This window comes from Oncorhynchus kisutch, linkage group LG4, assembly GCF_002021735.2.
Source record: "Oncorhynchus kisutch isolate 150728-3 linkage group LG4, Okis_V2, whole genome shotgun sequence".
Classification (NCBI taxonomy): Eukaryota; Metazoa; Chordata; class Actinopteri; order Salmoniformes; family Salmonidae; genus Oncorhynchus; species Oncorhynchus kisutch.
The window spans coordinates 63,201,036-63,227,770 of NC_034177.2; the positions used below are offsets into that span (position 1 = coordinate 63,201,036).

A 26,735-nucleotide genomic window follows, 5' to 3' on the forward strand; every position below is an offset into this window, starting at 1 on the left:
AAACTGTGGAATCTGGAAGCAGGCAACACAGTCTGTTCCTGCGATTATGCCAGTTCATCATCCGGGTTGGGCCCCAGTTTCCAAAAGGGTTGACCTTTTACTCTGCAGATTTTTTTACTCGGAAATTAGCCTAAATGGTGTTCATAATTAATATTTAACAATGAAGTATAGCCAGCGGGACCATAATTCTTTGGACTGCACCAACCATTAGCATTTTAGAGATGGCCCTTTTGCTCACTTTGGTGTCCATTACAGTGAGAAAGGCTCATACCAAGAAGCTATCGCCCTGACTGTCTGTGCTACAGTCCTAAGACCACCACCATGCTAATCTATCTGTCCTTGCCCATCTCCAATGATTTGAATCTTAGAAAGTATAGTGTATAGACCTTTTTAACAACTTTTTTTTAGGAGGAGTGGAGGTGAACCCTGGAATCCTAAAGAATTTCCAGTGCTTTGATAACTTGCTCAGGACCTCAGATTGGGGCAAAGGTTCACATTCCAACAGGACAACGACCGTAAGAATGTCTTCAGAGTGGCCCAGCCAGAATCTGGACTTGAACCCGATCGAACGTCTCTTGAGAGACCTGAACATTGCTATGCAGCAACGCTCCCAATCCAACGTGGCAAAGCTTGAGAGGAACTGCAGAGAAGAATGGGAGAAACTCCCCAAATACAGGTGTGCCAAGTTTGGAGTGTCATACCCAAGAAGAATCGATGCTGTAATCGCTCCCAAAAGTGCTTCAAAAAAGTACTGAAGTACTCAAAATTACTTTATGTATACAGTACCAGTCAAAAGATTGGACACACCGACTCATTCAAGGGTTTTTCTTTATTTTTACTATTTTCTACATTGTATAATAATATTTGAAGACATGAAATAACACATATGGAATCATGTAGTAACCAAAAAAGTGTGAAACAAATAAAAATATATTTGAGATTCTAAACCCTTTGCTTTGATGGCAGCTTTGCACACTTGTCATTCTCTCAACCAGCTTCATGAGGTAATCACTTGGAATGCGCCTTGTTAATTTGTGGAATTTCTTTCCTTTTTAATGCGTTTGAGACTTGCTTGGGCAAAGAAACACAAGCAATGGACATTAGACTGGTGGAAATCTGTCTGATGAATCTGCATTTGAGATTTTTGTTTCCAACTGCCTTGTCTTTGTGAGACTACGAGTAGGTAAGCAGATTGTCTCTGCCGCATGTGTGGTTCTCACCGTGAAGCATGGAGGAGGTGTGATGGTGTGGGGTGCTTTGCTGGTGACACTGATTTAGAATTCAAGGCACACTTAACCAGCAAGGCTACCACAGCATTCTGCAGCTATACACCATCCCATCTGGTTTGCACTTAGTCCCACTATCATTTGTTTTTCAACAGGACAATGACTCAACACAGCCTAGAGGTGTGTTAAGGGCTATTTTTACCAAGAAGGAGATTGATGGAGTGCTGCATTAGATGACCTGGCCTCCACAATTACCCGACCTCAACCCAATTGAGATGGTTTGGAATGAGTTGGACCGCGGAGTGAAGGAAAAGCAGCTAGCAAGTGCTCAGCATATGTGGGATGCTTCCCATATGTGGGAAAACTGTTGGAAATGCATTCCAAGTGAAGCTGGTTGAGAGAATGCAAAGTGTGTAAAGCTGTCAAGGCAAAGGGTGGCTACTGTGAAGAATCTCAAATATAAAATGTTTTGATTTGTTTAACACTTTTTTTTTTTTACTACATGATTCCATACGTGTTATTTCATAGTTTGTGTCTTCACTATTATTCTACAATGTAGGAAATAGTAAAAATAAAGAAAAACCCTTGAATGAGTGATACATACATTTATTTAGCAGATGTTATTGCGGGTGTAGTGAAATGCTTATGTTCCAAGCTCCAACAATGCAGTAGTATTGAACAATACACACAATCTAAAAGTTTTAAAAAATGGAATGAAGAGATATATAAATATTAGGATGAGCAATGTCGGAGTGGCTTTGACTGGAATACAGTATATACAGATGAAATGAGTAGAACAGTATGTAAACATTATCAAAGTGACCAGTGATTCCATGTCTTTGTACATGGGGTTGCAGCCTATAAGGTACAGGGTGGAGTGGCCAGGTGGTAGTGATGGCTATTTAACAGTCTAATGGCCTTGAGATGGAAGCTGTTTTTCAGTCTCCCGGTCCCAGCTTTGATACCCCTGTACTGATCTCACCTTTTGGATGATAAGGGGGGTGAACAGGCCATGGCTTGAGTGGTTGTTGTCTTTGATCTTTTTGGCCATCCTGTGACATCGGGTGCTGTAGGTGTCCTGGAGGGCAGGTAGTTTGCCCCCGGTGATGCGTTGGGCAGGCCACACCACCCTCTGCAGAGCCCTGCGGTTGTGGGCAGTGCAGTTGCTGTACTAGGCGGTGATACAGCCCGACAGGATGCGCTCAATGGTGCATCTGTAAAAGTTTGTGGGTCTTACATGCTGGCGATCGTGCGCATGTTGATTTTTAACCTTTATTTAACTAGGCAAGTCAGTTAAGAACAAATTCTTATTTACAATGACGGCCTACGATCAGGACACGCAGTTTGAAATATCAAAACAAACTCTGAACCAATGATATTACTTTGGGGGCGGGACGATTTTGCTAGGGCCTTTTCTTGCCTGCATTTTTCAGTTACCCCGTTGAAATGTATTCTGATTCTTCTGATTTCACTGCGATTGAGGAGTGGTAACATGGGTAAGTACATGATTGCATATTGTAAAATAGTGATATTATTGCCAAGACAGGAGTATATTTTAATAAATGCAAATTATAGTTTTGCACATCTAGGCACTTTCCTGTCACTGACTCCCATGCTCCTATAGTATACATGATGACAGGCTGAGTACTATAATTAGCCAGTCTCTTTCACCTTACAACCAAACCACTCTGGTATGAGATATAAACTAATATTATACTCACCCAAAGAAGTAAAAAAAAAAAAGCTATATTTTGTATGCTTTTCTAAACAGCATGGATTAACAGATGCCACCTGTTAAGACAAGTTGGTCGCCCTTGTATTATTGAGGCTCAGACAGGGAAGGAGGAGGTGGTTATGGGTGCATCCCATAAATGTGCTGAGAAGGGAGCATGGGCAATACTACCAAGTTGTCCAGGAGTTGCTTTTGGACCCTGCCCGACATCACCGATACTTCCAGATGAGTGCAGAAGAGATGGAGACTCTTCTGTCTTTTGTTGGCCCAGACCTCACCAAGCAGATGACCAACTACTGGACCCCAAAAGAGCCTAAGCAAAGATTAGCAGTCACTCTAAGGTTAGTTATTGGAAAAGGTTGTATTGTGTAAACAGGAGCATGGATATATAAAGAAACTCCAGCAAACTTGTGATCATGATGCTCCACAGATGTAGGTCTGTTTCATTACATTAAGGGAGCAGCAAGACCACCAGGTGCTATAGTGTATTTTCATTATACTCAATGTAAGGAAGACAGTATTCCAATTACAATTTAAAAGAAAGTTAAATACAAGGTGCAATGCAAATATAACTGCAACAACAAAGAAGTGCAAATAATGTAAACAAAAACATTTCCCTTTTTGAAACTCTAAAACAGAACACCGGCCTAAGTATGCGCAGGGTTGGGTTCTGCCTTTCGGAGGTGATTATTGATGTGACTGGGAGTCTCTGTAACAGGTCTCTTGAGAGAATGTACTGAATGTACTGTCATCCCAGCTATATGTTGGAGACCTAGGTTCTGGTGAGTATTGATCCCTCGCCTCATCGTACATCATTGGCTGCAGTCCACCTCTTCTGTGCAGAGTACTTGCGGGCGGTGGTGGTGGCAGTGGTGTTACCTGCTCGTTATGCCAGTTATGTGTTGGAGACCTAGATCCTGGTGAGTAGGAGTATTGATGCCTAGGCTGGCCGTACATCATAGGCTGCAGTCCAACTTTTCCATGCGGAGCATCAAAGAGCCATTGTGGTGGTAGCAGAGGTGTTGCATGCTGGTCATCCCAGTTTACAATCAATGATGGTAGTTGCACTTTCAGACGTTCCTTGGTTCTTCCTATTTTCTTCAGCTCTGGCACAAGGCTGGGCACAAATGACTCATCCTCCAAGGTAGTAGCAGAAGGGATTGACTTCCTGACAAATGCAAGCAGCTCTTCATCCACATTTTGATGGTTGACCTTCTGTTTTCGAATTCTTGGCTGCTAGTCTTGAACCGTGTCTTTTAGTGGTTGGTCTTGACTGTTGTTCAGGCATCTGAAGCACAGGGTCATAGCTCGGGGACACCATGTCGTCCTCAGTGTCATCGGGCTCCACAGGTTGTAGCTGAGACGAATCAGCGTTTTCAAGGCAGAGGTTGCCTCTTGAGCTGAAAATAGGTCAACATATAAATGTGAAGTCAAATGTGTTTAAGTAAACTTTAAAAACCTCAGCTCAGGCTCAATGAATCTTTCTCAAATCTAGGCCACAAAGTCTAACACTGATGGTTTTCATCATTCCTCTGTAATAAGAGACTGATTCGTAATCTATAGGCCGATATAGTCACTAATTCAGAAATATAATAAATCAAATAAAATTGTATTTGTCACATACAAGCCCTTAACCAACAATGCAGTAAAACAAATTAAGTTAAGAAAATATTTACAGAAAATTACATAACAATAACGAGGCTATATACAGGGGTTAGCGGTGTTGAATCAATGTGTGGGGGTACAGGTTAGTTGATGTAATTTATAAAGGGACTATGCATAGTGAATGTAAATAGTCTGGGTGGCATTTGATTAATTGCTCAGCAGTCTTATGGCTTGGAGGTAAAAGTTGTCAAGGAACCTTTTGGTCCCAGACTTGGCGCTCCGTTACCACTTGCTGTGCGGTAGCAGAGAGAACAGTCTATGACTGCAAGACCTTGAGATTCAGAATTCAGTGCAATCAATTCAAATGTATATTTTAACTTACCTTCTTGGTGGACGTAAGGTATCAAGAATGATAATATTTTCATGTATTTTTCTGATTGGTTCCCCCAGTACCATTGGGCTGGGCATTCCTTAGGTGCCTTACAAAAGTGTCACGGAGGGACTTCCATCTGGTTTTGCACAATTCAACTTCTGTGAAGAGTAAAATAGAATTGATTGTTAACCAAAAACAGAACATTTATTTTGTCACTTTGCATCTGGAGACTCTATTTGCAGCCTGGCCTTCACCCATTGTCTTGGATTCGGGACAGTGTTGCAGTGCATTATGGAGACCTGTGAGGCCATAGAGAGAAGGATGCTGGTGACCCACTGCGGAAACGTAGAGACAAACTTCTCAAGAATTTAATGAAAAATGGGACTTCCCCAATTGTTGGGATTGGTTGATGGAAAACATATTATGATCACCAAACTCAGGGAGATGTTTTTTTATTTTTTATTATAAAGGAACCTTCTCCGTGGTGCTACTCGCCCTTGTGGATGACAAATACTGCTTCACAGCTATTCAGGTGGGGGATTTTGGGAGAAACAGCGACGACGGAGTCTATGCCAACTCCCCATTTGGAAGGGCAATGGCGTCAAACTCTGCAGGTGCCTCAAGATGCCTTTCTGCCTGGGGGTGGAGATTTGGGAAAGATAAAATACACACTGCTGGGGGACGCTGCTGGGGGATGCTTCCCACTAAAGCCCTCCCTGATTAGGCCATATGCCGGGCACAACATCAGCTACGAGAACTAAATCTTTAACTATCTTCTCTGTCGAGCTTAAATGACAGTGGAGAAGGCATTCGGGATCCTTGCGGCCAGATGGAGGATCCTGTACAAGAAAATCAACCTACTGCCATGCAAGGTTGATACCCTAGTGGTTGCAACATGCATCCCCCATAACATCCTCACAAAGCCTTGTGATCTGGGGATGTGGCTACAGCAGAAGGGGGCAGGGGTGAGGCAATGCATGAAAAGCATAGCCATCTAGGCCAACAGAGCAGGTCAGGAAGCAGTTTCTGTCAGGCAAAAGTTTACAAAGTATTTCACCTCTGTGGCAGGCAGAATTTACTTCCAGGATCGAATGGTTGTATCTAGGCCTACTTCGAAGCTGTGTGTGTGGTTAAAAAATCCTTCTACCTGATTTATCAACATGGGACAGTAAGTTCAACTTTGACAACATCTTCGTTTGTTTTGTGTATTCATTCTACACTTTGCAACTTTTGTACAATTCCACCATTATTTCAACAATGAACAAAAAGACATGAACATTTGAAAAATGGAAATACTAGTAATTTTCCACCTCATTTTCTCACATGACTGTTGGCTTCAGACGATTTCTGTATTAACAAAAGCATACAGCACACATGCCATTCACATTCAGCTAGCTGGTTTGTTTTATACTGGAGGATGAACATTGGGTTGTTATACTTTACCTGAAATGCGCTTGGTCTTTGCTATCTCTCTCCAGACCACGTATTTTTTAGTTGGATCCTTGTAGTATCTTGAAGACGTGCGAGGATACCGTCATTAACACAAAAACTGTCAGAGTATTTCCCAACAAGCCCTGGGTGTCTAAGGACCTGAAAATATGCCGCAATGAAAGGAAGATTACATTCCTGAAAGGAGATACTGATGCTGTAAAGGAGAAAGAAAATTAAGTCAGGTCAGAAATATGAAAGACAAAAAGGACTTCAAGGTGTTCGGTTCTAATTCTCAGATTTAAAAAACTCTGTGGACACTATGAAAGCTTAACCAAGTTTATACTTCAGAGGGTTAGTACAGCTGCATTTAGACAAAGATATTTTCACACAAGCACTGATATTTAACCCTTCCTCCTAGGCTGAGTCTCCTCCTACACATCTGTAAAAACATTGTATCTTTACTGCTCAGCAGGACACTAAGTGATACGGTCCATACACTTTTTTCTTTCTCCCTTAACGTGACCTGACCTGACCTCAACCCCCTTCATCACTAATCCATGGCGCTCTCCCCTTATCAATGCCTGCCACCTGATCGCTTTCCCTGCAGTCAGCACCTTACAAGCTTAATTGTACACACTATATACCCTCTCCTACAGAACCATTTAACTTCTGGTGTAGATCCTCTAACCCTAAGCACTCAATATTTCAATAGAATCCCTGATATAATGTAAAGGTTATTCATTACCCTCTCTCCCTCAGTGACATGAATAAGTATATTTCATATTCTCAGAACCCAACAGGATAAAGTGGAACAGAGGTTCTGTATAGGCAATCCAAGACAAGCATAGGAAGGGCTTAATGCAATGATGGGAAGAGAAAGGAAAAGAGAGCAGTAATATGGCAGACTGTTCATCCTTTGTAAACAACCTAAACTTTTTTTTTATGGAAGATTTGATTCTATTGATTTTAAAGACTAATGTAAACATAGGTGAGAGTATCCCTAAATGTTCTCCTGTCCAGATAACAGAGAATGATGTGGCCTCATGCTTGTTAAATATTAAGCACACAAAGCACCGGGCCCAGACAGACAATGGGGTAAAGTACTGAAGGTCTGCGCTGACCAGCTCAAGGGAGTTATCACACGACTGTTTCAACTCCTGCTGAGCACCTGTACAGTGCCAAAATCTTGGAAGTCGGGGCCAAATCACCAAATGACTTTCGACCTGTGGCCCTCCTTTTGGCCAAATGCATGGAAAGGGTTGTTAGTAAACACCTTACCCTTTCCATAGCAGATCAACTGGACCCGTTATAGTGCCTATAAAGCACAGAGGGGGACTGAGGATGCTACCCTGACCTTGCTGAGCATGGTGGCTAGTCACCTTTAACATGTAAAATCATATGCAACCGTTTTATTTATTGATTTTATTTCAGCTTTCAATACAATGCAAATACACACACTGCTGAAACGACTACTGGACCTGAATGTCAACGGAGGCCTCGCAGGTTGGATCAAGGATTTTAAAACTACCCGCCCACCGAATGGGGCCCACTTTGATGAACTGACCCTGAACACAGGCTTCACTGCTGTTGTTCTCTATCTACACTAACGAGATGAACGTCCAAGGAAACAATGTTTTTAAGTATGCGTATGACATGGCTCTGGTGGGACTGTTTTTTAAAGCTGCTACGTCAGATATGGACAGCTATTTTAAACAGGCCATCAACCTTCAACAATGGTGCCGGTCAAGTGGCCTCCACCTCAATGTGGGAAAGACAAAGGAGATGATCATCAATGGCAGTAACATACCAATGTCCCAACCACCATCTCTGAACGACCAACCAGTTGATAAGCTGAGTTTTGCAGAGAATGCAGACTGTATTTTTTATTTTTTTAAAGCAAGCCAGCGCCTGTTCTTAATCAGGAAATTAAAGGGGTTTGGGGTCAGCCAGGATGTTCTGGAGAGGATATACAGCAGCTTGGTGGAGAGCATCCTCACGTTCAGTATAACAGTCTGGTGTGGTAATCTGAGCATGAGGAGCAAAAGCAAACTGACCAGAACAGTAAACGCAGCCAGGCAAGTAATTGGTTGACTGTTCCACAAGTAAACCAAAATGAAGGCACTGGCTGCCGTTGGCACTGGCTGCCCCCACCCTCTACACCCTCCGTTCAAGAGGCTTCCCTCTGGCAGGCGCTTCAGAATGCTCATGGCCAAGAAGAGCGTGTTCAAACATTAATTAGTTCCCTGTGCTGTTGGACTACTAAATGCAATGGAAATTGCATCAGTACATGTACTTATCTATCCAGTGCAGTTGGGTCAGTGGTCGTTTGTGAGTGAATGTATTCATGTCCTCTATGTTGTTAGTGTATGCAACATGATGGACTGACTGGTTTAAATGTGTCTGATGTGAGAATGTATGTGATCCTTTTAATGGAAGGTGATGCCAAAGAAAAATATCCATCCTGGATGGACAATAAAGCACCCACATTGGCTTTTGTTTACAGGAAGTACGGGAAGTATGTTCGTTGTGAAAACAAATTAATTGATTGGAGGCAGGACTTCCAAACTTGATATGGTGGTTGGCAACCAACTTTAAGGTGCATTACCGCCACCAACTGGACTGGAGTGTGAACCTCAGTTCATCTTTCAATCACCCACGTGGGTATATGCTCCTAAAAAAGCAATGAGGATCTGAGCATGAGTTGAGTTGAATATGTCCATGTGTGTATATGCTCCTAAAAGCCAATGAGGAGATCGGAGATGCGGAACCTGCAGCGTGTTCAAGTGTCATAAATAGAATCAAGTTCTATTTTAGTGGCTGGCTATGCAGACGCTCGTTGATGCGTGTGAGCAGTGAGGGTGCAATGATTTGAATAATATGTATGTGTACATTTATTTTGCAATGCTCCCGCACCGTGACGCGAGTGGTGTGGTCAGCATGTTAGGGGGCCATGTTAGGAATTTCTTCAGCCTCCTGAGGTTGAAGAGGCACCATTGCGCCTTCTTCACCACACTGTGTGGGTCCACCATTTCAGATTGTCAGTGATGTGTACGCCGAGGAACTTGAAGCCTTTCACCTTCTCTACTGCGATCCCGTTGATGTGGATGGGGGCGTGCTCCCTCTGCTGTCTCCTGAAGTCCACGATCAGCTCCTTTTATTTGTTGATGTTGAGGGAGAGGTTATTTTCCTAGCACCATTCCACCAGGGCCCTCACCTCCTCCCTTTAGGCTGTCTCATCATTGTTGGTAATCCGGCCTACCACTGTTGTGTCTGCAGACTTGATGATTGAGTTGAAGGCGTGCATGGCCATGCAGTCATGGGTGAACAGGGAGTACAGGAGGGGAATGAGAACACACCCTTGTGTGGCCCCAGTGTTGACGATCAGCGTAGTGGAGGTGTTGTTTCCTACCTTCACCGCCTGGGGGTGTCCCGTCAGGAATTCCAGGACCCAGTTGCACAGGGCGAGGTTCAGACCCACGGACCCGAGCTTAATGATGAGTTGGAGGGTACTATGGTGTTGAAGGCTGAGCTATAGTTAATGAACAGCATTCTTACATAGGTATTCCTCTTGTCCTGATGGGATAGGGCAGTGTGCAGTGCGATGGCGATTGCATTGTCTGTGGATCTATTAGGGCGGTATGCAAATTGGTGAGTGGGTCTAGGATGTCAGGTAAGGTGGATGTGATATGATCCTTAACTAGCCTCTCAAAGCACTTCATGATGACCGGAGTGAGTGCTACAGGGTGATAGTCATTTAGTTCAGTTTTCTTTATTGGTTACAAGAACAATGGTGGACATCTTGTAAGTAGAGACAGAAGACTGGGATATGGAGAGATTGAATATGTCCGTAAACACTCCAGCCAGCTGGTCTGCGCATGCTCTGAGGGACGCGGCTAATTTGTTTTGATTTAGAATGGCCTGTTATCAAATGGGCAGGAACAGGGACAGAGGGGAAAATGACATCATCCGGTTATACACTCAAATAGGGAATGGGGAAGCAGCTTTCCCGCCTGTTTTTCCAGGTAGGCTAGGTTATTTCACTCCCACATCAACCACTGTTTGAGGAGCAAGCAGCCTCACGCTGTGTGACAGGTGAAACTCCATCCAAACTCTATGCCATGGGCTCCCCAACCCTGTTCTGGCAGCTAACAAGTGCTTATTTTGGGAAACCATGTGAAATCTGTTTGGAAACATTGAAAGTAACACATTTTCACAACAAAACCTATTTAATTAAACCTTCTGCATGCTTGAGAAAGTAATGATGGAGAAAGGGGAGGAGATGGAAGCTCAGTGGTGAGAAATTCTGTAGCTAAGGGTAGGCTCGTGTGTCATCTTATTAATTATAAAAATTCACTATTACTAGGCTATTCAAAATCAAATACAAATTCACAATCAATGATTGTGGGGCGGCAGGGTAGCCTAGTGGTTAGAGCATTGGACTAGTAACCGAAAGGTTGCAAGTTCAAATCCCCGAGCTGACAAGGTACAAAATCTGTCGTTCTGCCCCTGAACAGGCAGTTAACCCACTAGGCCGTCATTGAAAATAAGAATTTGTTCTTAACTGACTTGCCTGGTTAAATAAAGGTAAAATAAAATACATTTAAAAAATGATCCAACAGCCTATACATTCTCTCCCAGATGCATGAATAGAAACTTTGGAGCGTAGCATAAGGTAACCCGTCCATCCAGTATGCATAAAAACACAGTCCACCCTCAAAGTATAATTTTGGATTATAGGCTAGTTGAATTAAAGACCTCTTAAATCTGTTATTTAAATGTGTTTCAGCAGTGCATAATATGCGGTATTGTATGAGGAACGGCACAATCTTTATTTTTATAAAAATACATTTCAGGCTTGGGCTCATATGTAGGCCTATGAGTATGTATAAGCTCTAATGTGTTTTGAATTAATCATCACCTTTTAGAAAGCGCTGTCCATTTCGTTGTTTGGCTTTGAAACAACATCCACAATGACCTTGTTTCCACTCAGTTTCAGCCTGTTGTTGATCAATTTAAAGAAAGAAGATCAATCACAGTGAAGAGTTAAAAGCACGATACTGTTTTGTGATTTTTTTCATTTTCGATTGCATTGATGTCCGAGTGGTTAGAAGGACAACAGAGCCCTGAGTGCCAGGCCATTAGCTAGTTGGATACTACCCTAGCATGTCCAAGAGTATATAAGAGGAGATTCCACGACTCAACGGTCATGTGGAATTTTACTGCGGTCATGACTGCTGGTGTGGCGGTATTATGGTCACCGCAACACCCCTAACTGTCCTCAACAGCACTACAAATCCACAAAGCAGCATCCATTATCATACCAAAACCTTGATCTTAGTTGGGCTAGGATAACAGTACTTTAGATCTCAGGGCGGGTGACATCACCACACGATGGCTACTAGGGCTTTCTCACTTTGTCTTTCCTTAATTACTCGCATCCTATCTCCTCCCCTGTATCCACAAAGCAGCAACTGTATTGGAGAAGGTAATAGGTCCCTCCCCTCTGACTTCTCCACTGGGTTTTTAGAAGGAGATGAGGAATCGAGGAAGAATGAATTGAGAGAGAGCCTAGCACTCACCTGTCAACTAGCTCACATGTGCCACACACTCACCCCTCTGTTACACTCACTGACCTCCTTGTCCTCATCAACCTCAGCAGCCAGCAGAGCAGACTGTGTGAACTGAGTTATACTGTCGGTGGCATAGGAGGAGGTGAAAGGGGTGTGACTGTAGCAGACGTGAGCTGTAGTTGAGTTCTAGTAGCCATTGTGATTAGATGTCATTCCCCGCTGAGACTTGGAAGTAGTGTCTACACCTGTCAATCATGAATGGATCTATATTTTAATACTGTAAGCGTCTCGGCTACGGGAGGATCCCCTCCTGCAATTATGCTCCGATTTACTTCATTCTGCTACACTCACTGTCCTCCTTCAGTGGTTGGCATGCTAGCTACAAATGTAATTTGATTAGGGATTAGGGGCCAGGTCAGCCATATAGGGATGGAACTCATATATTACATAGCTAATTTGCAGCCCATGTAAAAGTGACCCTTCGCTGTGGTCACTCTCCAGGGTATTTTTCTCTATATGCTCTACCCTTTTGGTTACAGTGGATGAGAGATTATTTATGGCATGCATTGCGAATGCAGACATGATGGGATTAGTATTGGCCTCGTGGGCATGTCCAATGCACTTGTACATGTGGCTTGTCATTTCTCTACTGAAACAGGAATCGCAAATCCTCAATTTTTTTTAAAACGTTTTGCTGAGTTTTCTCCATTTTGAAATGATACAACAAGAAATAGGAAAAGCACTCACATCTGAGAACTTGTGTGTTAATCATTTGCTAATAACTTGAAATCAAAGAAAATGCTTATACTGTTAAAAAATGTGTGTTTTTCTTTTTCATTTAACAATTAATGAGGATTACCATGTTGAAGGATACCACATTTAACTTCTACAGCTACTGCACATGCCTTCATTAAATCGATTGATTAGTGCAAGCCCTACCCTTGAAATGAAGGTAGGCCTTACGGATGACATGCTCAGGAGAGAAGCGTTATCAGCAAATTTCACGATCAAGAGGGTGTGCAGAAAGGAATATTTTAAAAATGAATTTGATTTAATTTCAAAATACATGTTGCTTGAAATAAAGTTGCAATTTGTTAGCTTCATGTTATGTATCATCCTGGTGTAATTATATGCAGTTCAAAATTATCACCACAACGTGTCGTCGCTAACGTTTGTATTATAGCCTAGCTTAGCTAGAGGTCCTAAGGGGAGGTCGATAATACATGCCCTAGTACAAGCTAGCGGTTCATTAAAACTACAGTATGTTTCTTAATTGAAACTAAGTGGGCAATACACCTGAGTAAAATACAGTTGCATTTTGGAGGACGCAGACAAAGAGCTAGGAGAGAGATTAGTGAGGGGGGAGAGAGAGGTTAATAGCAGGGTAATTACTGCTGCTCGCTAACTTTGTTTACATCAATGTGGCAGTCAAACATTGAACTCGTATGCTAGTTACAGTTATAGTTTAGTTATAGTGTTGGCTGTCTTCATAGAAATGAAGGTAAGGTGAGCGTTTTCTACCTTCATTAACGCTAGACCTGTGGTTATTTGCTGTGCTAGTTAGCAATTATGGTGCGCGGCAGCAACGGATGTTCACTGGGGAACCTCTTGGTTGTGCGTGCATATAGAACGTGTTATTGTTTTGACAGTTGAAAGGTCTTTACTGTACTCTATATTCATGAGGTAATTTTTATGGGAAATGTCAGATACAGACCAGCTAAAAAAAAAAACGATTCCAATTTTCCATACCTTGGTCTCTGAGCTATTGAATTGCAAATATTCTCTATAAATATATGAATAAATTAATGTTGTGGGGTGGTAGGGGTGTTTTTTCATAAACTCAAACCAACAGAACACAAAAACAACACAACCACCACACCCGATACACACCACAACATGCCCACACCTGTCCATGAACGTACAAAAACACATAGTAGTCTCCCCTTTCAATTCACAGTTCAGCCCTCGAGTTTGTTATTGGCAGTGAGTATGATGCTTTCCGATGAATAGCTATAAAAAAAAAAAATCTGCAATTACACAAGTTACAAAACTTTCTTTGATATTGGTCACCAATATTTACATTTCCCAACAGACATAATCGAGATGGATGGATATAAATTCCTAGATACAATGATATGATAGTACAGGCATTATCCCAAAATGGTGTCAGTTTCAAATCAAACTTTATTTGTCACATGCGCCGAATACAACAGGTGTAGACCTTACCATGAAATGCTTACTTACAAGCCCTTAACCAACTGTGCAGTTCAAGAAAGAGTTAAGAAAAGATTGACCAAATAAACGAAAGTAAAACATTATTAAAGTAACACAATAAAATAACAGTAACGAGGCTAAATACATGGTTACCGGTACTGAGTCAATGTGCAGGGGTACAGGTTAGTTGAGGTAATTTGTACATGTAGGTGGGTTCGAAGTGACTATGCATAGATAATAAACAGCGAGTAGCAGCAGTGTAAAAAAACGAATGTGGGGGGGTGTCAATGTAAATAGTCCAGGTAGCCATTTGATTAATTGTTCAGTAGCTTTATGGCTTGGAGGTAGAAGCTGTTAAGGAGCCTTTTGGTCCTAGACTTGGCGCTCCAGTACCGCATGGTAGCAGAGAGAACAGTCTATGACTTGGGTGACTGGATTGTTTGACAATTTTTGGGGGCTTTCCTCTGACACCGCCTATTATAAAGGTCCTGGATGGCAGGAAGCTTGGCCCCAGTGATGTACTGGGCTGTACTCACTACCCTCTGTAGCGCCTTATGGTCAGATGCCAAGCAGTTGCCATACCAGGTGGTGATGCAACCGGTCAGGATGCTCTCGATGGTCCAGCTGTATAACTTTTTGAGGATCTGGGGACCCATGCCAAATCTTTTCAGTCTCCTGAGGGGAAAATATGTTGTCGTGCCCTCTTCACGACTGTCTTTGTGTGTTTGGACCACGATAGTTCGTTGATGATGTGGACACATAGGAACTTGAAACTCTTGACCGGCTCCACTACAGCCCTGTTCACGTTAATATGGGCCTGCTTGTTTTCGGATTGATACAGTTTTTCATAAAAAAAATTAAAGACAGCATAGTAATGGATTTTTCCAGAATTAACTAACATCCGGGTGTTTATTATATTTAAGTTAAGAAGTGTTCAACTGTTGAAGGGTGTCAACATTTATATCTAAGCTGTTTTCTTTCTGTTCTAGTATTTCTAATTCTTTATTGGTCTTATTTTTCAAACGTAAAGACTAAGACATGATACAACCTCCATAAACTCAGCAAAAAAATAAACATCCCTTTTTCAGGACCCCGTCTTTCAAAGATAATTCGTAAAAATATTAATAGCTACACAGATCTTAATTGTAAAGGGTTTAAACACTATCCATGCTTGTTCAATGAACCATAAACAATTAATGAACATGCACCTGTGGAATGGTCGTTAAGACACTAACAGCTTACAGACGATAGGCAATTAAGGTCACAGTTATGAAAACTTAGGACACTAAAGAGGCCTTTCTACTGACTCTGAAAAACACCAAAAGAAAGATGCTCAGGGTCCCTGCTCATCTGCGTGAACGTGCCTTAGGTATGCTGCAAGGAAGCATGAGGACTGCTGATGTGGCCATGGCAATAAATTGCAATGTCTGTACTGTGAGACGCCTAAGACAACACTACAGGGAGACAGGACGGACAGCTGTTCATCCTCGCAGTAGCAGACCACGTGTAACACCTGTGCAGGATCGGTACATCCAAACATCACACTGCAGGACAGGTCTCAATCCCATTGAGCACGTCTGGGCCCTGTTGGATCGGAGGGTGAGGGCTAGGGCCATTCCCCCCCAGAAATGTCCGGGAACTTGTAGGTGCCTTGGTGGAAGAGTGGGGTGACATCTCACAGCAAGAACTGGCAAATCTGGTGCAGTCCATGAGGAGATCTGGCCAGACCAGATACTGACTGTTACTTTTGATATTGACCCCCCCTTGTTCAGGGACACATTATTCCATCTCTGTTAGTCACATGTCTGTGGAACTTGTTGAGTCTTAAGTTCATGCAAATATTTACACGTTAAATTTGCTGAAAATAAACGCAGTTGACAGTGAGAGGACTCAGTAATGTAATGAGTACTTTTGGGTGTCAGGGAAAATGTGATGTAAAAAAGTACTTATTTTCTTTAGGAATGTAGTGAAGTAAAAGTTGTCAAAAATATAAATAGTAAAGTACAGAGCCTAAATTATTACTTAAGTACTTTACACCACTGAGTGGTGGAGAATGCCAACCCATCCCAAGCTTGCCCAAACCTTTCACTTTCTATTGTTGATGAGTTTCTTGAAAAATAAACAATGTTGCCGTTATTCTTTTTCAAATAAGAAAATACCTTAATTATTTTGGGCTGGGTGCACAATTCCATTGACATTCCATGTCACACACGTTCATGTATTCAGGTAGCCTAGTGGTTAGAGCATTAGACTAGTACCCAAAAGGTTGCAAGATCGAATCCCCGAGCTGACAAGGTAAAAAATCTGTCGTTCTGCCCCTGAACAAGGCAGAACTGTTTGTAGGCCGTCATTGAATATAAGAATTTGTTCTTAACTGACTTGCCTAGTTAAATAAAGGTAAAATAAATAACAAATCTTCAGTATTATCCACCACGTGTGGTATTGAGATGGGTCTTTACCCACATGTTTGTCTTATATTGACTCCATACATTATGTATACTCTTGATACACTACATAAACATCTATAATAAAAATAGTGTTGATCAACCCTCAATGTTCTTAGTGGGCATGTATTCACAAGACATAGAATAAACTCTTAACAAATCGTAATTCTGGCTGATGGTCGGTCAAGAAACATATCTGAACTCAAATGAGGGGCCAGAGATGGGGTATTTGACTGATGATTTGATACAGGTCTGATAGGTCGTCGGCTCCTCGGTGCAGTAGATAGTTCAGTTTAACTGTCAAGAGTGTGAAAGACTGCTTTGCTCTGGGGACCACAGGAAATCACAGGCCTTTGCCAGCTCTCCATGCTTTACAGCAACAAGTGTAATCATAAGGGAAGCTAACAGCCTGAGCTGGACGAGAGGGAAAAGCTTTAGACGTTTGGTTAGCAATTGCAGTGTTTCATTTATTTCCCTTTATCGTCCATCCCCTCGCAAAGGGCAGATGACTGGCTAGAGAAAGTGGGTCTGTGTGAAGGGTAACAAGGGAGGAAGGAGGAAATAGAAATGGGCCATGAACCGCAGTGTCACCATGAGAGGGCAAAATAGTACAAAAACAAAAAAACTTCTTTCATCCCCTGAATTGTCCATTTTACCAATCGACTTCCATGATGGCGAAACCAGAGCCTGCTTTTACTCCGCAAGCTTCTCTTCCACCACAAACCTGTCCTCTGTCATCTACCTGATGTGTCTCTTCCCACACCCTCTCTCCTTACTCACATTGATCCTTAAGGAGGAGGGAAATGGTATTAGTTTATACTAGACTGTAATGAGCCTATGACAAAGGCAGAGGGGGGAAAAACCTGTGTAGGGAAGGAGAGCAAGATGGAGAGCAGCTCTTATTTGTGCTCCTGCTCAAAGGGAGGCGGGCAATTAGATTGTGTTTTGTAGGGTAATAGCTTTCCTCCTGACATTTCTTCCTCTAATGCTGTAAACCAGCCATCTGCCGAGCTGTAATGAGGAGACATGGGCCTTTGTGGACAATTCAGTTAGACCCTTCTGCTGTATGGTGCTGGATAGCTGGAGCAGCTCAAACACATCACTCTGCCTCTGGCGCCGCAGTAACTTGATAATACCTGAGACGTGACAGCTGGGGTGGGCTGTATCATCCTGGTACTAGGGATGGCCATGAGTAATCTAGTACTCAAACAGACGTCAACACTCCATCTTAATTCAGAGACCCAAATTTCAAATACTGTAAAACTATTTGGTAGAATGTGCTTTTGTGGCTTGTCGTGGGAAAAAAATGAAATTTTAACTGATGGGTTTCACAAGCTACATTCCTTGCCAAATGATGACAGTTTTATCACAAATTCAAAATGGACTGGATTAAAATAGGGAAATATGTGTTCCAACAACGAGCTGAAGTTTTTTCGCATAGGCTACTTTGCGAACTGCTAGTGCCATTTAGAAATGGTTAGCCTAGGCTATAAACCCCCTAAACATAGACAAAGAGTGTATTTTCATTAGAACATACTCAGCCAACAGATATAGTGGCTGTAATTCATCACCATGCAGTGTACAATGTGGAACTGAAAATTCTAAAGAACAGGCAGAATAAACTACATCGAGCACCTGTAGGCCTTTTTTTTTCCTCAAATACAGATTTTGGTTTGTAACCTTGAATTTTGTTATTTTATTTCAATGTGCCAAACTAAGCCTGTTTCAAATGATCACTCATTGAAACTGTTCCAGAAGCGCCAAATGCACATCACTTCGCACTGGCAAATGTTTTCATTGAGAAAAATATTGTTTCGTTTTTTATTCTGTTATTACATAATGTTCTTTGCTATAAAATAGTGTGTTGACTGTAATACGGGCACGGGAAATAAGAGTGTATTGCTAAATGAACAAAACAGCCATAGACTTTTACAAGGTTACTGCCTTTTTGAAGATTGTGTTCCATGATATAATATAATCAGTTTATATTACGGTTTCAATAAATAAATTAAATGTAAATAGTTTTTTATTGACTGAATATGAGGCAATTAGGATTTGTTATCTAATAGTTATGATTAATTAGGCATTGTTGCGCATAGATAATTGTGTACCAATTGTTCTAAAAATAGTTATTTCCCTCCTGTTCTGAGTACTCTTAACTTAAATGGGTTTGAAGTGACTTTTTCACATAACTTTTCTTATGTGAGAGACTTCCGGTGATGTAATTTAGGAAATGGCAACTACACATTGGTTGGGTATTTTCCTCATAAATTCAAGTATTTAGTATTTTAGTAACTTATAATAAAATGTAAAAGGGGAAAGCAGGAAAAGGTAGTGGAGCTGCAACGATAGTCCTCTAGTAGGAGAAGCTAAAATTGTCTACGAAGCAGAGATTGCTAACGCTAACACAAAACAGCTAGCAGCAAAAGAACCCTCATTCCGTGATATGATAAAGAAGGAATTGCATGAGGCGCTCGCTGGCTTCGAGAAGATGTACGAAAATAACTGAATGAGTTCAAGAGGGTCATGAACCAGAAATTCAAAGGGAAAAAAGAGGAACTTCACCCCATATCTACAACAATTGGGGGATGCAGAACAGCGCATTGGGGAAACGGTTACGTGGAACACTGCGGTCAAGGACACACTTGTGCAGTCTTTGAAAGGCCAACACGCACTACAAGCAAAGTGGTAGAACTCATTTTTTTCAAGTCATAATAACATTTAGACTTTATTCTGTGGCCGGGGGTATATTGGCCTTAGAGCATACCCGTATACAGTCTGATATGCCACGGCTGTCAGCCAATCAGCATTTAGGGCTTGAACCATCCAGTTTATAATCAAGGACATACTAGAAGATGACACTGACTTGGGAATCGAGAGAACACAGAGCTCTGGCCTCAAACCCCCTCAGCGTTGCCCCACCATAGTGGGGATCCATAGTTGCATGTTTCCTACAATTCTCCGTCAAAGAGAGTCCTCCGTGCAGCCTTGAAAAAGCCTGTTAACTTCCAAGGTCAACGGGTGTTATTTGATCATGACTACGTGGGAAAGATACTGAGAAGGAAGGAATACACAGCTATCAAGAAGGCACTATACGAGCTGGCTTCTTACGAACATGTGGACGAGGCGTCTGAGGACCTGAAGTCGAAGGGCATCCCAGTGGAGTATACCGCCAGAAGACCGGTGACTTTACCATTGGAAATACTCGAGCAGCTCCCCCCATGACCCGTGGCGTGCGAGCAGAGTCGTGGAGAAAGAGGCTCAGACTCAGAAATTTCCAACGCGAAGATAGATGTTACTGAATAGGATTTAACAGACTTAAATTACAGCCAGCTGTTAGACATATTGGGCCGTTATGGTTGACTTTGCAAGAGATAAAACTGCTCCCCAATTTTCCCCCACTGCTTTAAGGGTGAGTAGCCTGAAGTATGTGGCCTCTACTGGCACCTTAGGTATGGTCACGTTAATAACAGATCTATTAGATAATGATGAATGACACTGACAACGTCATGGAAGGCTATAACATGAAGAGGATTCAATAAATGAATTGCATATGGTTGATGGCTTATATTAACACATAGTAGGTTATTATGGGCTATATACTCACCCCCTTTGCACACAATACCAATACACCTTTCTCTTTGACTCAAGCGATGTGTCTAGGTGACCAATATGTTTTGGTTGCAACTGCGGCATGTATTTTGATACTTGGCCGAGGGGCCCATCCCCCAGACTCATCCCCCTCAAACTCCATAGGCAGGAGACAGTCCTCTGACCCCCCCCCCCCCCCCCCCAACTTTCGCTCGCCTCCAACACACACTCACTGCTGGAGCGAGTGACTTTGAACTTAGTGGCTAGCCCCAAGTCGTTTATATATATATATTTTTTCTTGTGCATTCTGCTATTTGCCTCATGACTCCTGCATGCTTTGTTGACTATGAACTTTCATTTCCCAACCCTGGGACAGACTGTTTGTTCCCACACTCGGGACTCATACTCTCTGTTGGTTACACTCATTTTTGGCCTCCCATCCCATTCTAACCACCTCTACGCCGGCTTTGTATTCATGTTACCTGATGAAATTGTTTTAAAATATTATATTTTTGCCATCTGATGCACATTCAGATGTCATAAATCAGCACTGCAGAGCTCTCCCTGTCCTCTGCCGTGCCTTGATTGTATTACTGTTGATGATATTTGGAAATATGCATGTACACCCTGGCCCATCTACAGTTGCTAGCCCCAATTCTGACATGTGCTATATATCTGCTTCACTGATTTCTGCTCTCATAAAAGCCTGGGTTTTCTGTATGTTAACACTAGAAGCTTATTACCTAAAATGTATCAATTGAAAGTGTGGGTTCACAGCTCCAATCCAGATGTGTTGGTCATTACTAAGATGTGGATAAGGAAGAGTGTTTGTTCTTAACCTTTCTGATTATAGCCTTTTTCAGCAAGACAGATTTTCCAAAGTTGGGGGAGTGGCAATCTTTACCAAGGATCACCTTCAGTACTCAGTTGTCTCTACCAAGTCTGTCGCCAAACAATTTGATTTGCTGGTTTTAAGTATTACACTTTCAAATAGCTCTTTGTTGACTGTTGCTGGGAGCCATCTTCCTCCATCAGCACCGGCCTGTACCCTACCTGCCCTAAGCTCTCTCCTGGCTCCTTACACTAAGTCTGAATTTGTTCTTCTAGGTGACCTAAATTGGGACATACTTAAACCACCTGACCAAGTCCTAAAGCAATGGGACAACCCTAAATATTTATCATATTATTACCAATCCCACAAGGTTTGAATCCAAACACCCAGAAAAGGCTACTCTTCTTGATGTTATCCTCACAAATAATCCTGATAGGTATCAGTCTGGTGTTTTCTGTAATGACCTTAGTGATCACTGTTTTACAGCCTGTGTTTGTATTGGCTGCTCAGTGAAACGAGCTGTCCTGATTTGTCATAGCTTGCTATAAAACTTTAATGAGCAAGCCTTCCTTCATGAACTGATAGAATCAGCTTGATCCCCTGTGTAGAAGATGCTTGGACCTTCTTCTTTTTTTGATATTTTCAGTGTTATTGTTAACAAACACACCCTCATAAAGAAAATGAGAATTAACAACCGGTTCAGGCCCTGGTTCGACCGTGATCTTGTAGAGTTACTTGTGGCTGCTTTGCGTGATGTATTGTTGTCTCTACCTTCTTGCCCTATGTGCTGTTGTCTGTGCCCAATAATGTTTGTACCATGTTTTGTGCTGCTACCATGTTGTGTTGTGTTGTGTTGCTGACTTGCTATGTTGTTGTCATGTGGTGTTGCTACCATGCTGTGTTGTCATGTGTTGCTGCCTTGCTATTTTGTTGTCTCAGGTCTCTCTTTATGTAGTGTAGTGTTGTCTCTCTTGTCGTGATCTGTGTTTTTGTACTATATTTATATTTTGTATTATTTTTAATCCCAGCCCCCGTAGGAGGCCTTTTGCCTTTTGGTAGGCCGTCATTGTAAATAAGAATTTGTTCTTAACTGACTTGCCTAGTTAAATAAACAAATTAATTAAAATGAGGGCTGTTCCCCAACTACAACAAATCTTGGTCGACCTAGAGTAGTCTGTTCTTTCGACTAATCGATTGGTCAAAATGTTTAAACACATTTTCCCTATATAGACACACCCTATGTGTTTTAATGAAGTCCACTATATGAAGGCTACTGAGCTTGTCTGATGCTTCAAACAAACTGTGATTAAATAACTAAGACCCAAATGACTCAAGGGAGCCAGAGATCAAGATAGCTTAACGAGAAGAAGGAAAAAAAAAACTGTTCTCGACCTTCATCCTCCCGCTGCTGTTACACTTCTGCTGTTATGCTCCTAATAGGCTACACCAGGGGTCGGCAACCTTTTTCTATTTGTAGTGTGTTGTATCTTCTTGTCTCTTATTTTATCCTGTATGTAACTCCCTCAGGTGTCATTTCATCATATGATCTGGTTGCCACTGTTTTCACCACACTTAATGAATTAAATAATGTGATTTCTGAAGGTAATTGGTTGCACCAGATCTTATTTAGGGGCTTCATAGCAAAGGGGGTGAATACATACAGTAGGCACACACCACTTTTCTGTTTTTTTTTATGTTTTTTTTTTTAAACAAGCTATATTTTTTTTTCTTCACTTCACCAATTTGAACTATTTTGTGAATGTCCGTTGCATGAAATCCAAATAAAAATCCATTTAAATGACAGGTAATGCAAAAAAATAGGAAAAAAGCCAAGGGGGGTGATTACTGTTGCAAGGCACTGGAAACCTGCTATAGAGGCATCTGCTGAGATTTTGGTTTTGCGCTTTTCATCATAGAACCTCAGTACTGGAGCATGCGTGATTCATGCCTTGAGCTCCTCAAACTGTTTATACTGTTCCAACACCACTCTAGTTTTACAGAGTAGACTCATGTGAGTTGCCAGATTAGGTACAAATTCACCCACATAGTTAACCTTTGTGCACATAGAACCTTTGTGCACCCTCTTGATCGGTAGGCGGTGGCATATTCTTGATGGCTATCTGAACTTACCTGTCCCAATGCATCGTGCCAACTGTAAAGTTTGGAGGAGGAATAATGGTCTGTTTTTCATGGTTTGGGCTAGGCCCCTTAAAACCAGTGAAGGGACATCTTAACGCTACAGCATACAATGACATTCTAGATGATTCTGTTCTTCCAACTTTGTGGCAACCATTTGGGGAGGCCCTTTCCTGTTTCAGCATGACAATGCCCCCATGCACAAAGTGAGGTCCATACAGAAATGGTTTGTTGAGATCGGTGTGGAAGCACTCGACTGGCCTGCACAGAGCCCTGACCTCAACCCCATCAAACACCTTTGGAATGAATTGAAATTCTGACTGTGAGCCTGGCCTTATCACCTAACATCAGTGCCCTACCTCACTAAAGCTCTTGTGGCTGAATGGAAGTCTCTGCAGCAATTTTCCAACCTCTAGTGGAAAGCCTTCCCAGAAGAGTGGATGTTAAAGCTTCAAAAGAGGGACCAACTCCACATTAATGCCCATGATTTTGGAATGAGATGTTGGATGAGCAGGTGTCCACATACTTATGGTCATGTAGTGTATATTGCATGCTTGAGATTCAAAAGGTTAAACAGGAAATTGATCAGATTTATAGTGAAGAAGTCGAGAAAAAGCCCAGGTCCCTGAAACTACGATATTAGGAAGCCGGCTCAAGGCAACAAAATTGCCAGAATGGAGACTCAGAAAACAAAAAGCACAGAATACAACTTTTGAAATATAAAACAATGATTACATGCAAATGGGATGAAATACAGAATATATTTGAATCATACTATACAAATCTGTACAAGCAACCATAGAAGGCATCTTGGTGGTGGGGGGTGGGGGGTGGGGGGGGGGGGGGGGGGGGGGAGAAGCCATAATATCTGTAATTCCAAAGGAGGGTAAAGATAAGAAGGAATGCAATTTCAAAAGACCTATTGCAATTCTTAATGTGGATTATAAACTGTATGCATCAATAATAGCAAAAAGAATGGAGGACAGTCTAGATGCAGAAAAATAATTTGATTCAGTGGGATGGGATTATCTATTCCAAGTTATGGATAGATTTGATTTCAACAAAGTGATACAGTGCATCAAAACACTACATTCATATCCGACTGCCAGAATAAAGATTAATGGACATTTGTCACAAACAATAAGTCTAAAACGAGTGGCAAGATAAGGCTGTGATCTTTCACCCACGCTCTTCTCCTTGTACATCGAGTCAATAGCACAGGCAGTAAGAAAATACCCATCCTCAGGGGAATAACAATAAGAGGCAATGAACACAAGGTATACATGTGTGCTGATGACGTTCTGATATTTCCTAAAGACCCAGGTTCAAGTGTACAGTAGATTGACGAATGTTTTATAAACATTTGGAACATTTTCAGGGTATGTTCAGGGTACAAAAGACCCAAACCCTTGTATATAAGTATACCCACAGCAAGAGCTGAATAGTAAATATAACTTCCAGTGGACCTCTTCATCCATTAAGTATATTAGAGTAAATCTACCAAAAGATACACCAAAACCTTATGAAAGAAATCATGTTCCCATCAACAAGAAAATATATGATGATCTGGACAGGTGTAATTCACTTCCTTTGGATCTTAGTAGTAGAATTGAAACAATCAAAATGAATATCCTGCCGTGGTTACTGTATTTGTTCCAATCACTGCTTATAGAAATCCCACCTAAACAGTTTGGGAATGGGATAAACGGATATCAAGGTTTATCTGGAACAGTAAGAGACCAACAATTAGATATACAACATTACAACTACCAAAACCCAGTGGGAGTATGGCCTTACCAAACCTAAAATATTATTTTGGGATCCATACTTGGAAGTTGTCTAATTCAAAGATGATGTTACTTGTAACTAATCTGATGTACGTATGATGTGTGCTCTACCTGCCTTCCTGTTTTGTGTTTTTGTGTTCTTCAATAAAAAGAAAGTATATATAAAAAGAAAAGTTGTGAAATTGTTCCAAACTTGCATGAATTGTTGTATTACTCTACTTGGGTGTGGGATAGGTATCAACAGTGTGTTAATATAATATTTGATCACTTCAATATTTTACTCGGTACAGTTGATTTTTCTGTAATAATGCCAGAATTTGGCGTTCTTCATTGGAGATTAGTATTTCTTTATAGAAGTGAGTTTTCTTTCCAAACCATTGTTTATTTTCTGCAGCGACTGTTTACGTAACAGTAGCTGAGGTCATAGCTTCCTAATGACTGAATGTTACAGTAATGAGGCTTGCCCTCCCATACCCCCTGTCCTGCTCTTGACATTTCACATTGACATTTCTCCACTCTACGAAACATCAACTTTTAATGAGCACATGATGAGGTCGGAGACTGTTTGTTTGTGTTTTTGTAAATGTTTTCCAAGCCCTATTGTAAATATTCTAATGGAGGGCAGTAATATCAGCCATTATGAAAAGCCAATCCTGTCACATGCTCTGGTATACTGTATATAATTGTATACTAAGGTGTCTGTCTGCATCTGTCTTTACTTGCTTTATGCAAGTCTGGTTCCAGTCCTAAGTGGGTAACCTACTCTCTGTTCTTCTGTCCTTATTTCCCCTGAAGGTGTGCATTGTGCAGAAGAGGGACACAGAGAAGATGTACGCCATGAAGTACATGAACAAACAGCAGTGCATAGAGAGAGACGAGGTCCGAAACGTCTTTAGAGAGCTAGAGATCCTACAGGAAATTGAACATGTTTTTTTAGTAAACCTCTGGTGATTATCCTGTGTTTTTTTTTCATTTTATATACTGTTCGTACATTCTGCATGCCACTGCTGGTACCCTGTGTGTGTGTTGTGTGTGTGTGTGTGTTCGGGCATGTGGGAATGCGGGCCCATTGCACCACACATTTCTTAATTGTTGCACTGTAAAGTCAGATGACCCCATATTTCCCTCCCAGGAGTATGATATCTGGGTGAAGTAGGGAACCCGTTTCATTATTTAACCATCTCCAGTGTCTCTGCAGCACATATTCTAAATATAATTGGGCAGGTGGCACAATGTTCACAGCAAATTACACCAAAGCACTTTACTCCTGTGTAATTGATAGAATGATATTGCTCTCGGTGGTTATCTACTCTCTGAGTAATTGATATAGGGAGCATCAATCATTTCATACACATCCTTTAGTACATAAAGAATTTGAGCGGATACATACACCAAGACAAAAGTGCACCCACACCCACTGTGCACCCGCACACTACTGTATGTCTTGTATGCATGTTTTTTTTCTCTCCAAAGTTGGCAAAGTTTTAATAACACTGGGGGGGTGGTCTCAATGAGAAGCGTCCTCCCAACTAAAATAAGCAGAGGGTTTTTTAATGAGGTGGTAGTAGGGCCAGTGTCTTTTTTATATTATAATTCCCTCAAGTAGTGTACATCTGCCAGCCCATCCTTGTTTTAGTTTCCCTGCTTTGCTCTGCTTGTCTCTGTATTTCTACATCTATGGCACATCAAAGCCCCATTAGCGACAAAGACCGCAGACAGCAGCGTTATGGATAGGCGGAAATTATCGGGCTCCTTAGATCGCACCGCATCTTCCTGCAATTCAAGTCTACTTCA

The 26,735-nt window shown here is 41.7% G+C and overlaps 1 protein-coding gene across 1 annotated transcript in view; it reads left to right on the plus strand.

Annotated features, from left to right (window-relative positions):
* Nucleotides 1-26,735, plus strand: part of LOC109888954 (serine/threonine-protein kinase 32C) — a 143,419-nt gene that overhangs the window by 71,668 nt on the left and 45,016 nt on the right. Inside the window, exon 3 of the mRNA XM_020480101.2 lies at nucleotides 25,737-25,888. Within this exon, the coding sequence (XP_020335690.1) occupies nucleotides 25,737-25,888 (152 nt within the window). The remainder of the gene's footprint in view (nucleotides 1-25,736; nucleotides 25,889-26,735) is intronic.